Below are 13,331 nucleotides of genomic sequence, written 5' to 3'. Positions count from 1 at the left end.
AGGGACCTCAAGAGATCATCCAGTCCAACCCCCCTGCCAGAGCAGGATCACCCAGAGCAGATCACACAGGAACACAGCCAGGCAGGTCTTGAATATCTCCAGAGAGGGAGACTCCACAACCCCCCTGGCCAGCCTGTAAGAAGGCAAGAAGATGTCATCCTCTGACACACAGCAGGCAGGGCAAGACCAAAGAGGCATGAGAGAGCAGGAGCTGCAGCTCCCAGAGTATATTTGAGGTGAAGAAAATATTTTGTGTTTAAAACGGTGAGGTCACCAAGGCATGGCAAGGGTGTGAAGCAAGCCATTGCTGCTGTCTGCCTCTGGTTTCTGAGTCTCCAGCCTTGTCCCCCTTTCAAGAAGTGCCCCATGACTGAAAGCAAAACCTTGCTCTGCCTTAAAGGAAGGCTAAGAAAAACAAACCACCAACCCCTTTGGACACACTTCAGGGCTTTAATTCCCCTCTCCCAAAGCTGCCTTGGCTTTCTCTTCAGGGGCCAGAGCTGGCTCCCAGGGTCTCCCCCTGGAAAGAGGTAGGAGGCAGTGCCTTCTCCTGAGTGTGCTTCCAGGGCAAACCCCTGGTCTCAGGCTTGGATAAATGCCTCTGCCTTGTTGGGTTTGAGTCTAAAAAGGTGACTGTGAGCACTCAGCAGTGATGACAGGATGGGTCCAGCTCTGCCTGGGCTCCAGCTGGAGAGGAGGTCTCAGTGTTCTGATGACAAAGAACTGTCCAGCTGCCCACCATGTGTCTGTCCATGCAGGTGGCAGAATGTTCTGGAAGGAACATGGCAAGCATTGCACCACCTCCACGTGCAAGCTTTTCTCCTTCTGTGGATGTTTTCTGGGTCTCTGGTAGGTCAGGGTTGCAATCCATGGCTGTGTCTGCTGGCCAGACCTTCTTGTGGTTGCCATCCTCTCCCCCTCCTGCTGCTACACACCCAGCTGGGGCTGGAAGTTAGGATTCCTGAGGGGGAGCCTCCTTGGTCATTGCTGATATCCTCTGGTAGGTGGCTAGCATGGAGTCACGGACCCGCTCGGTGAGCTTGGGGACATCCTCTGGGCCAAGGCCAGTGGTCTCCACTTCTGGCAGGACCTGGATGATGCTTTTTCCTGGAAAAAAGAAAGAGACAGAGCGAGAGAGGGGGGAAGAAAGTATGTGAGTGTTGTAAAAGAGCAAGAGAAAATCTAGCAGAGGGATTGCTGCAAACCAAGGAACAAGACAGCTGGGGTTGGGGGTGGGGTGGGGGTGTGTCTCAACCCAGTCATGCCCTGAATGCACACAGCAAAAATCCCAAAAATCCAGGCTCTTCCTATCCATGAAGGCTGCAAAAAAATCAGAGCTACAGCCACAGGTGAATCTCTCTTCAAATGCACCTTATTAACAATCACCAGTTATGACCTCATGAACACTCCAGGCTTGGGGTAGAGTGGCTGGAAGCTGCCCAGCAGAGAAAGACCTGGGGTGTGGGTCCACAGCCAGCTAAGATCATCAAGGATCATGCACCTAAGACCAGCATGGCCATTAAACCATGTGCTGAAGTGACATGTCCACATGTTCCTTGAACACCTCCAGAGGAGCCAGGGTGTGCCCAGGTGGCCAAGAAGGTCACCAGCATCCTGCCCTGGATCAGGAGCAGTGTGACCAGCAGGACCAGGGCTGTACTGGGCACTGGTGTGTCCCTCAGAGTTCCCAGGGCAGTGCTCTGCCTTAGCTGCCCAGCTGAACAGGGCTGTGATGGGGAGGGAGCAGGACAGCTCCTGCCAGGCTGGAAGGATGCTTCCAGTACCAAAAGGCTTCTGCATGTGGCCAAGCAGGGACAGGACAGACAGACAGACAGACAGACACACCCTTAGCAGCTGAAAGAGAGAATGCAGCATCTCCCATCTGCACAACTCTCTCCTCCAGGTGTCTGCCTGCCAGGGAATGGCTACACCCAGCCACCAACTCTGAGAGGAGTGGGAATTGCCCTTAGGAAACAGCAGGGCTGGCCTGGGGGAGGGTGGGCAGTGGCAGAGGGTGGGTGGCAGCAGAGGCAGTGGAGGAACAGGATGGGTTGCTTTGCTGGAGTTTGAAACACATTTTTGTCTGCGTTTCTCTCCTTGAAGCCCAAGGTTGTGTCATTTGTTCCTCATAAAATGGTAGCAGTGAGCAAGCAGCACACAGAGATGAAAGCTGGGAACCAGGAGGAGGTACAGTCTTAGGGTGGCTTTTGCTGGGAGGTCCATGGTTGCTTTTGTTTCCTAACTCTCCATGCACCTCCAGATCCAAGGACAACATGGAGAGGTCAGGGGCAGGACCTGCCCCAGGAGTTTGCTGCTTTTCCAGGTTCCATCATATGGATAGTGGAAAAAGCAGGGAGAAATCCAAGGCAAACATGGTGCCTGAACTCTCCTGTTCCCTCCTCTGCCCAGCAGACAGACCCGGCTGCTCTCTGGCTGCTGTCTCCACATCACAGGCACTCCTCTTCCAGCCTCATGGCTCTCCTCCCAGGACTGACCTCACACCAACACTCAGCCCATTCTTTGCCCCAGGTCATCCTTACCTGGTGTAAATCTTTTCTCCTTCTGGTTGTAGAAGTCACAGTAGGAAGAGATCACCACAGGAATAACAGGGACCTGGAGGGGAGATAAATGTCAATCTGCACATTTCCCCATATCCACCCCCCAAAAAAAAAAACCCAAACACAAAACCAGAAGTGGCTTCCTTAGGTGAATCCTGAGCCTCACTGATAATTCTCCCAGTCAGCTCCACAAGGGCACTCAGAGGGGTTTGGAGATATTTAGATCCTTTAGCTGTTAGGGTCCTCACTCTTGGGTTTTGCATTTTCACCTCTGTATTTAGGCCAACACTTCATGAACTGATAGAATTTGTATGCATGGAGACCTGCTCAGCAGAAACTCCTCCTGGACAGCTCCAGGGCTCCTGGCAGTGCTCCCCCATTGTTTTCCCAAGCTGAGTAATGAAGGACTTCCACTTGGCCCACAAACAGCTCCTCCTCTGGGCAAGCTCCTGGAAGTTGCCCAGGGAGGCTGTGGATGCCTCCTCCCTGGAGGTGTTCAAGGCCAGGTTGGATGAAGCCTTGAGCAGCTGAGTCTGGTTGAGAGGTGTCCCTGCCTGTGGAAAGGGAGGTTGGAGCAGATGACCTCTGAGGTGCCTTCTAAGCTGAGCCATCCTGAGATTGTATGATTCTATGTGTGCTAGACCCAAAGGGAAGCCAAGGAGCAGGAGGTGCATAAGCTTGGCTGCTGGTGGACCTTGGTAGGCAAATGTTTATAAATATCTGAGCGGTGGGGGTCAAGAGGGAGGGGACAGACTCTGCTCTGTTGCACTCTATGCTAGGACAAGAGGCAATGGACAGAAACTGCAGCACAGGAGGTTCCACCTCAACATGAGGAGGAACTTCTTCACTGTGAGGCTCCCAGAGCACTGGAACAGGCTGCCCAGAGAGGTTGTGGAGTCTCCTTCTCTGGAGACTTGCTGTACTCCAGGACTCTGCCTTGGCTCTTGCCTGATTTTTCAGCCTCTTTTTTTTTTCTATTCCCTTCCCCAGTTTCCAACATTTGGCTATTGCCCTGCTTTGCAGTGCTGCCCTTGACCCTCCTCTTCCCCTCTCCATCACAAGGATGAGGAGGGTCCGAGTCTCCTTCTCTGGAGCCTTTCCAGCCCCATCTGGATGTGTTCCTGTGTGGTCCGTGCTGGATTCTCTGGTCCTGCTCTGGCAGGGGGGTTGGCCTCAATGATATTTGGAGGTCCCTTCCAACCCTTGACACCCTGTGAGGTGCACCTCAGGGGTGAGGAGAAGGTGGCTCTCACCTGGGCTCTCACAGCCAGCTGGAAGGCTCCACGCTTGAAGGGCAGCAGGGATCCACTGTGGTTGCGAGTTCCTTCGGGGAAGATCAGGACACGGAACTGCCAGGGGGAGAAGACATTGAGATGGAAGGACCTCCAGCCACTATTGTAAGCCACATTCCACTGCTCTCTCTGCTGCTCACCACGCAGAGACATCCTCCTCTTCGAGCACTCTGCCAGGCACACGCCGCACTGAGCCCACCAGAGATGCTCTTCCTTCGCTCTGCTCGGCAGCCAGCCCAGAGACAGAGATCTCTTTCCCAGCCCCCTCGAGGCTCCTGCTTCCCCTCAGCAGAATCCTCCCCACTCACATTTTCTTTGTGCAGGGAGTCTGCCACCTCTGCCAAGGTGGCGATGGACTCTTCTCTCTTCTTGCGGTCGATGAAGATGACTCCCGAGAGCCAGCAGGCCAGGCCGAAGGTGCCCATGTAGAGGATCTCCCTCTTGGCAATGGGCACACAGCGGCTGGGCAGAATGTCCATCAGCACTGCAGGGGCAGGACAAGGGCAGGACAAGTTGCCACCCGTGCTGGTGCATCTAGTTTCTAGGCTACAACCCTCCCTCTGCCACGGCTGCAGTGCCCATCCAGCTTCACAGGGTCAGAAACAGGCTGGGGAAGGTATTCTGGGAGTCTCCAGAGCAAGCAGCCACGTGGAGGAGGACTTCACTTATGAGGGTGTCTCCCAAACACTGGAACAGGTTGCCCAGGGAGGTGGTTGAGGCTCCTTCCCTGGAGATATTCAAGGTGAGGCTCAACGAGGCCCTGGACAGCCTGATCTGGTTGGGGATGTCCCTGCTGACTGCAGGGAGGTCAGACTGGGTGACCTTTGGAGGTCTCTTCCAGCCCAGCCCATTCTATGATGCTGCTGCTGGCACTCAGCCACAGCAGCCTTCTCATGGCTGTGGTCAGCTGCCACTCTCATCCCCATTCTCGTGCCTGGGGCTTGTAGTGACAGGACAAGGGGCAATGGCTTTAAACTGGAAGAGGGCAGATTGGTGCTGGAGATTAGGAAGAAATCCCTGGCAGTGAGGGTGGTGACTCACTGGAATAGGAAGGCCATGGATGCTCCCTCCCTTCAGGTGCTCACAGCCAGGTTGGATGGAGCCTTGAGCAACCTGGGCTAGTTGGAGGTGTCCCTACCCATGGCAGGGGGTTGGAACTAGATAATGTTTAAGGCCCCTTCAAGCCCAAACCATTCTATGATTCCCTCGGACTGGATGGAGCTGGTTTGGTTTGCAAATACCTCTAATACCCTGGAGAGCAGCCCTGGCTTGGGGCTAGCTGGTAACAGATTATGTAGGAACCACTCCTGACCCTCTCCCTGGGGTCCCCCTCTGCCTGTGGTCCTGGGATCCCCCTCTCCCTGGGGCACCCCCTTCTGCCTGTGGCCTTGGGACCCCCCCCTCTGCCTGTGGTCCTGGGGCACCTTCCTCTCACTGTGGTCCTGGGGCACCCCCTTCTGCCTGTGGTCCTGGGGACACCCCCTGCCTGTGGTCCTGGGGACACCCCCCTCTGCCTGTGGTCCTGGGGACACCCCCCTCTGCCTGTGGTCCTGGGGACACCCCCCTCTGCCTGTGGTCCCGGGGCACCTTCCTCTGCCTGTGGTCCCCCTCTGCCTGTTGTCCCCCCTCTGCCCCTGGTGCTGGGATTTCATCCTGCTGGTGTCAGGAGCAGGAGGCAGCATTACCACATACCCATAATATCAAGGGAGGTCTGGTGGTTCAAGACAAGGACGAAAGGTTTCTCATTCCTGAGGTTCTCCTTGCCCTTCACCACTATCTTGATCCCAAAGATGTGTTTGAGTGGCAGGAATATCATCCGCATAAACCTGGAGAAGGGAAGCAGAAGGTGGCCAAAGGGATGCTGAAACTGGGCAAGGAGACCAGGACAGGGATTGTCCCTCTGATCCTGGCACTAGTGAGGCCACTCCTGCAGAACTGAGTTCAGTTTTGGACCCCCTCACTCCAAGAAGGACTCTGAGGGGCTGGAGCAGGTCCAGAGAAGGGCAACAAAGCTGGGGAAGGGTCTGGAGAACAGGGCTGGGCAGAGGCCCTGGTGTGGAGAAAAGGAGGCTGAGGGGAGACCTCATTGCTCTCTACAACTCCCTGAAAGGAGGCTGGAGCCAGGTGGGGGTTGGGCTCTGCTCCCAAGGAACAAGTGATAGGACAAGAGGAAAACTCTCAAGTTGCACCAGGGAAGGTTTAGGTTGGACATCACAGGAAACTTCTTCACTGAAAGAGTTCTCAAAGGCTGGCACAGGCTGCCCAGGGAGGTGGTTGAATGCCCATCCCTGGAGGTGTTTCAAAGAGGCAGAGCTGTGGTGCTGAGGGCCATGGTTTAGCTCCAGCCTTGGTAGAGTCAGAGAATGGTTGGACTGGATGAGCCTAAAGGCCTTTTCCAACCAAAACAATTCCATGATTCTAGTCTATGAGCAACCACCACTCTTCCAAACCATCCCACCTCTTCCTCCACCAACTCAGATCTGCCCCATGACTTGGAGAAGAGCAACTGGAATGTTTCTTCAGACAAGTACCACCTGGCAAGGTTCTCTTCAAGCCAGATCAGGCCAATGGCCAAACAACCCCAGCTACAGCAATTCCCTGGATCACCACATTCATAGTGCACCTCTGGGTGCTCCCCTTCCCTGCACACCCTGCTGAACCATGAATATGAGCTGCAGTGACCTTGTGCCCAACTCTGCTCGTGCCCAGGCTGTGCAAAGAGAGATGATTGTGCCTCTAGGTGACATTAGACTGCAGTTCTGGTCACCATATTTTAACAGACACCAGAAAAATAAAGAAAACAGAAGGTCAAGTACTGAAGGAAGGAAATGTCTTCCAGTCAAAGGCCTGCAGTGATAGGACCAGGGGCAATGGCTTCAGATTAGAGAAGAGCAGAGTTAGATTGGATGTGTGGAACAAGTTCTGCACCATCAGGGTGCTGGAACACTGCAACAGGTTGACCAGGAAAGTGGTTGAGGCTCCATCCCTGGAGATATTCAAGGTGAGGCTCAACAGGGCTCTGGACAACCTGACCTAGTTGAGGATGTTGAGGGGGTTGGACTGGATGACCTTTGGAGGTCCCTTCCAGCCTGGACCATTCTATGACCACACTGAGGCTCTAACACACCCTCACACTTGTGAGTCCTTCTCTGCTGAGGCTCTGCTCTGACCATGTGGACAGCACCATTGGTGCTGGAGAGGTCTTTCTGTCTTTTCTTCAGGACCAGGAGCTCGTGGTCTCATAGCCCAGCTCTGGTTTAGGGTTGATGTTGTTGGAAGCCACCAAGTTACTCCTGCTCAGCACCTGCTTGGCAGTGCCCTGTGATCTGCAGAGCACAATTTAAGAGAGGTAGTTGAGGCTCCATCCCTGGAGATCTTCCAGGTGAGGCTGGACAAGGCTTTGAGCAACCTGATCTGGTTGGGGATGTCCCTGCTGACTGCAGAGGGGTTGGACTGCATGACCTTTGGAGGTCCCTTCCAAACCATTCCATGTTTCTCTGATTCTATGATGCTCAGTTAGGAGAGACCAACTCCCACTGTAGGCCACAAGAGTGAAGCAGGAATCCAACTTCTGCAGCATCTCAGGAGGCTGCAAGCACTACTCTGCCATGCAGCAGAGGCAGCTTCTAGCATCACAGAACAGAATCCTGGAATCATGAAGGTTGGAAAAGACTCCTAAGGGCATCAAGCCCAGCAGTCAAGCCAACACCACCATGCCCACTAAGCCATCAACCCAAGTGCCATGTCCTCAGGTTTTTGTGAGCACCTCCAGGGATGATGACTCCAATAGTTCCAGTGCCTGCAGCAAAGACATTTTTTCCAAGGTCCAATCTAAACCTTCCCTGGTGCAACTTGAGGATGCTTCCTCTCATCCTATTGCTAATTACTAGGGAGAAGAGACCAACCTCCACCTGGCTCCAGCCTCCTCTCAGGGTTTTGCAGAGAGCCAGAAGGTCTCCCCTCAGCCTCCTTTCCTCCAGACTAAGCAACTCCAGGTCTCTCAGCTGCTCCTCACCAGCCCTGTACTCCAAACCCTTCACCAGCTCTGTTCTCCAGACCCTTCCCCAACTTTGTTGCCCTCCTCTGGCCCTGCTCCAGCCTCTCAATGTCTGTCTTGGAGTGAGAGGCCCAAAACCAAACCCAGGATTTGCAGTGTGGCCTCACCAGTGCCCAGCACAGGAGGACAATTCCTGCCCTGCTCCTGCTGGCCACATCACTGCTGACCCAGGCCAGGCTGCTGGTGGCCTTCTTGGCCAGCTGGGCACACCCTGGCTCATGTTCAGCTGCTGTCACCCACACCAGCAGGCACTTTTCCAGCCACTCTGCCCCCAGCCTGGAGCATTCATGCACTCACTCAACCCACACCCCCAGCTCCTGTTGCCCAGCACTGCCCACCACATGCTGCCCAGCCTCTAGCTGAGTCTGACAGCTCCTTGCAGGGTCAGGAACAGATGGAGAGAGGGAATGGGCAGCAAGGACAAGGGCTCTGAAACTGCCAGACCTGGGGACACCAGGCTGTGATTGCCAGGAAGGGGCCACCAGTGACAAGGCAGGTGGCAGCCCTGCCCTGTGGTAAAGTCAGCTTCTGCTGGTGCAGGTTGGCACTGGGGGAGAATGGAGTTGAGAAAGAGGAGAGCACCAACAGAGGCTTCCTCATCACACCTTAGATAAGGGATTAGCCACATGGAGGTGGGAAGTGTGCCTCTGAAGAGCAGACTGGAGAGATTTATTAAACCCAGCAACTTCCCTGGAAGTTTTTAAGGCCAGGCTGGATGTGGCTCTGGGCAAGCTGGTCTGGTGGAAAGTGTCCTTGCCCGTGGCAGAGTGATTTGAACTAGATGATCCTTGAGGTCCCTTCCAACCCTGACAGCTCAGTGATTCTTTCAGCCCTGCATTACCCAGTTTGTCAGATTTATGTCACCTTTTACATCCTTTCCTTCCATAATCCCTTCTGCTTTCCATCAACTCAAAGCCAATGCTGAAGCCCACATCCCTCCTCTGAATTAACAGAGAGCCTGGCAGCTCTCCAGCACACCAACATGCAGCCAGTCCCTCCCCACTGCAGCACAACCCCCCAAGACCCCTCCCCAAAACAGAGCAGGAGTTGACTCCATCACCACCCAGAGCAAAGAGAAACCACAGACAACTTACTTGATGTTTTCTAGGCTACGTCCACGGGGAATGCTGAGCAGAATCACCAGGATGCTAAGGGTGAAGAGCCACAGCTTGTAAAAGGTCATCTTGCAGAAGTACCTGAAGGCAGGTTTCACCTGGTAAAGGACCAGAAGAGCAACAAACAGACAAGTGAAGGGGTAGTGGAGGAGCAAAATCTCCATCCTTGCAGCCCAGACTCAAGCAGGGGAGCCTTGCACAGAGCACTGCCCGAGTCAGGAGCAGCTGATGTTGTGCAGCAGAGCTCAGATTCCCTTCCTCAGGCACAGGTGGGTGGTGCAAAGCTGGAAGGAGCTGTGGGAGCTCTGCAGAGGCTGTGGCTGGGTGTAACAGTGTGAGAGCTGAAATCCCCCCCACTGACAATACCCAGGCTAGCTCAGGCTGGAAAGCAAATGCAAGCTGTATTGACCAGCAGATCTACAACCTATAATGCAATGCAATGGATCTGTACAAATAGACACAATTCACAACATTTACAAATAGATACAATCAACAGAAAAGCAACAACCAAGCTCCCTTTGCTTCCCCCCCAAGGGGACCTTTCCCAAGGGGTCTACTCTCCCAGGGGCCTCCTCCCCCCAGACTCCCTGGCAGAAGGCAGAGAGTCAAGAAGCAGAGAGGCTGTTAGCTTAGCTCACCAAGGTCAGTGTGTTATCTTCAGCCAGAAGAGAAGCAGCAGCAGCAGCCAGCCAGCAAGTTGTGAACTCAGACCCCAACTGCCCCAACTCTGTTTTGAGTAGTGGTTCTTAGACATTTCTCTCTACCCAATGGAAGTGTTTAGAACAATCATTATTTTGCTTTCTTACACCCAATAGTGATTTATTTACATTCTGTAGCTTTCTCTGCTTGAACCTTGAGAAGAAAAAACTTAAAAAGACAGTTTCAAACCATCACACTGCTGGGAGCCAGTTCAGCAAGGGCTGCCCAGGGCAGGGCAAATGGGAGCTGGCTGCAAGCACTGCACACAGCTGTGGGCACACAGCCTGCACACAGGGAGGGACTGGCTCTGGGCTGCAGCAGTGATGGCTGCTTGGACACAGCTCTCCTTCACTGAGCTCCCTGCACAGGGACCACGTGCAAAGAGAAGCAGGGAGGCAGAGATCACAGACTGGGTTTGGACTGGAGGAGACCTGTCAGGGTCATCCAGTCCAACCCCCCTGCAGTCAGCAGGGACAGATGCAACTAAGAGCAGGTTGCTCAGAACCTGACCTGCAGTGGTGCCAGGGATGGGGCATCCTGGGAGAAGATCTCACCACCCTCAGTGTCAAACATTTCTCCCTTCTCTCCACTCTCAATCTCCCTCTTTCAGTTCAAGCCATCCCCCCTCGTCCTGTCACAGCAGGCCCTGCTCACAAGTCTGTCCCCAGCTTTCTGATCTCCCCTTTCAGCACTGAAAGGCCACCAGAAGGTCTCCCTGGAGCCTTCTCCTCTCCAGGGTGAGCAACCACAACTCTCTCACCCTGGCCTCCCAGCAGAGGGCTTCCAGCCCTCCCAGCATTGCTGTGGCCTCCTCTGGCTCTGCTCCAACAGGTCCCTGTCTGTGCTGTGCTGAGGACTCCAGAGCTGCCCCAGCACTGCAGGGGAGATCTCAGGAGAGAGCAGCAGAAGGGCAGAATCCCCTCCCTGGCCCTGCTGCTGGGGCTCAGCCCAGGATGTGACTGACCTTCTCTAATGGGAGGGAGCAGGATGTGTTGTTGGACAGCACAGACACACCAGGCTGTCTCACCAGTGAACACCACCAAGATGGCCAGGAAATCAGAGGTGAATATCATGGAGGAGAGTAAGGGGAAAGCAGTGACCCTAGCAGCCAGCTCCTGCCCCATGCATCCAGGCGTTGGAGGGGGTCCAGCTGAGCAACTGAACATTCCTCATGCAGAGAGAGAAGTGCTAAAAGTGCCACAAAAGGATAAACAAAGCCAGAGGAACTCCTCCTGCTGATGGTTTCTTGGCCAGGGGCAGGCAGATGTTGAAACACCTACTTATGTAAGAGGTAGAGCAGGAAACTGTGAGCACAGCCTGGGAGTGCTCCTCTCAAACCCCTGCAGGGGGAGGATCTTTGCAATAACTACAATGCCTGGGCTGGGAAACAAAAGCTTCATGATTCACCCTCTGCACACAGATCATCTTGCTCAAGCAACTCTCACTCTTAAAGGGGTAATAATATTAAATTCCAGCCAGGATTGCAAAAGGGAATATTCCAAGGACCACTACAACCACCTTGACTGGCACCTGCAACCCAAAGATCAAACCCTTGAGAAGAGAGAGGTGGACAAAGCTCAGTAATATTCCATGGAGAAACTGAGGCAAGGCATGATAATGAAGGCACTGCTTGTGTCCCCTCTTCTCCTGCCTTAGCCAGGGATCCTTCTTCTCCTGTCTTTCTGGTGCTGCAGGGTCCAGGTTCCTTCTGAAGCAGGTTCATATAGAACCATAGAATCAGAGAATGTTAGGGGTTAGAAGGGACCTCCAAACCCCCTGCCAAAGCAGGGTCAGCTGGAGCAGGTCACATAGGAACACATCCAGGTGGGTTTGGAAAGCCTCCAGAGACAGAGACTCCACAACCTCTCTGGGCAGCCTGCTCCAGGGCTCTGTCACCCTCACATCAAAGAAGTTTCTCCTCATGTTGAGGTGGAACCTCCTGGGTTCCAGCTTGTACCTGTTGCTCCTTGGGCACCACCCAAAAGAGCCTGGCCCCCTCCACTTGACACCTATCCCTCAGCTATTGATAGACATTGATCAGATCCCCTCTCAGCCTTCTCTTCTCCAGACTAAACAGCCCCAGGGCTCTCAGGCTCTCTTCCCAGGGGAGATGCTCAAGTCCCCTAAGCATCCTCCTGGCTCTCCCTTGGACTCTCTCCAGCAGGTCTCTGTCTCTCTTGAACTGGGGAGCCCCAAACTGGACACAGGATTGCAGCTGTGGTCTCAGCAGGGCAGAGTAGAGAGGTAGAAGAACTTCCCTAGCCCTGCTGGACACATTTAGCCTTGGCTGCTTTGTGCTTCTCTAAGCTCCAATCCAGCAAAGAATTACCTTCATCATGCCTATTAACCCTCCTAATATCTCCTCAGCATCAATTTTGGCCTTTTGCCACTGGATGGAGGTTGATTTGATGTGCAGCTGGTTCATCCTGAGCTACCAGGAGGCGGGTTCCTAAAGCATAATGCCAGTGGAAAGCTCTTGGAATGACTCCAGCAAGAACAACCACAGCTGCTGTCAGGTTCCCAATGCAAGAGGAACATCTCACACAGCTCTGCACATGAGAATGCTCCCAGAAAGTCTGGAAACAGAGAAGTGTGTGAGCAGGAACTCACCACAGACCACTGAGAAGTTTTGTTTTAAGCCACTGACAGCAAATTTCAAACCCTTTCAGCAAGGCTGTGAGTTAAATTGTGCTCTGCAGATCACAGGGCACTGCCAAGCAGGTGCTGAGCAGGAGTAACTTGGTGGCTTCCAACAACATCAACCCTAAACCAGAGCTGAGCTATGAGACCACGAGCTCCTGGTCCTGAAGAAAAGACAGAAAGACCTCTCCAGCACCAATGGTGCTGTCCACATGGTCAGAGCAGAGCCTCAGCAGAGAAGGGCATGGTGGTGTTGGCTTGACTGCTGGGCTTGATGCCCTTAGGAGTCTTTTCCAACCTTCATGATTCCAGGATTCTGTTCTGTGATGCTAGAAGCTGCCTCTGCTGCATGGCAGAGTGGTGCTTGCAGCCTCCTGAGATGCTGCAGAAGTTGGATTCCTGCTTCACTCTTGTGGCCTACAGTGGGAGTTGGTCTCTCCTAACTGAGCATCATAGAATCAGAGAAACATGGAATGGTTTGGAAGGGACCTCCAAAGGTCATGCAGTCCAACCCCTCTGCAGTCAGCAGGGACATCCCCAACCAGATCAGGTTGCTCAAAGCCTTGTCCAGCCTCACCTGGAAGATCTCCAGGGATGGAGCCTCAACCACCTCTCTTAAATTGTGCTCTGCAGATCACAGGGCACTGCCAAGCAGGTGCTGAGCAGGAGTAACTTGGTGGCTTCCAACAACATCAACCCTAAACCAGAGCTGGGCTATGAGACCACGAGCTCCTGGTCCTGAAGAAAAGACAGAAAGACCTCTCCAGCACCAATGGTGCTGTCCACGTGGTCAGAGCAGAGCCTCACAAGTGTTAGAGCCTCAGTGTGGTCATAGGATGCTCCAGGCTGGAAGGGATCTCAGTCTCAGCTCATCCAGTCCAACCCCCTTGGCATCCTCCACTAGATCAGGTTGTCCAGAGCCCTGTTGAGTCTCACCTTGAATATCTCCAGGGATGGAGCCTCAACTACC

At 53.9% G+C, this 13,331-nt stretch overlaps 1 protein-coding gene across 1 annotated transcript; it reads right to left on the bottom strand.

The window, feature by feature from the left end:
- Window positions 1-952: 952 nt before the first annotated feature.
- On the bottom strand, window positions 953-9,186 carry LOC128977112 (1-acyl-sn-glycerol-3-phosphate acyltransferase alpha-like). Its single transcript, XM_054394582.1, has 6 exons — window positions 9,002-9,186; window positions 5,543-5,676; window positions 4,159-4,334; window positions 3,812-3,907; window positions 2,541-2,613; window positions 953-1,107 (listed from the first exon to the last, which is right to left on the bottom strand). The coding sequence occupies exons 1-6, from the start codon at window positions 9,184-9,186 to the stop codon at window positions 953-955; spliced, it is 819 nt and encodes a 272-aa protein (XP_054250557.1).
- Window positions 9,187-13,331: the final 4,145 nt, after the last annotated feature.

Source organism: Indicator indicator, chromosome 30 (assembly GCF_027791375.1).
Source record: "Indicator indicator isolate 239-I01 chromosome 30, UM_Iind_1.1, whole genome shotgun sequence".
Taxonomy (NCBI): Eukaryota; Metazoa; Chordata; class Aves; order Piciformes; family Indicatoridae; genus Indicator; species Indicator indicator.
The sequence above is the reverse complement of the archived record's forward strand: the minus strand, read 5'-3'. Positions and strand labels throughout refer to the sequence as shown.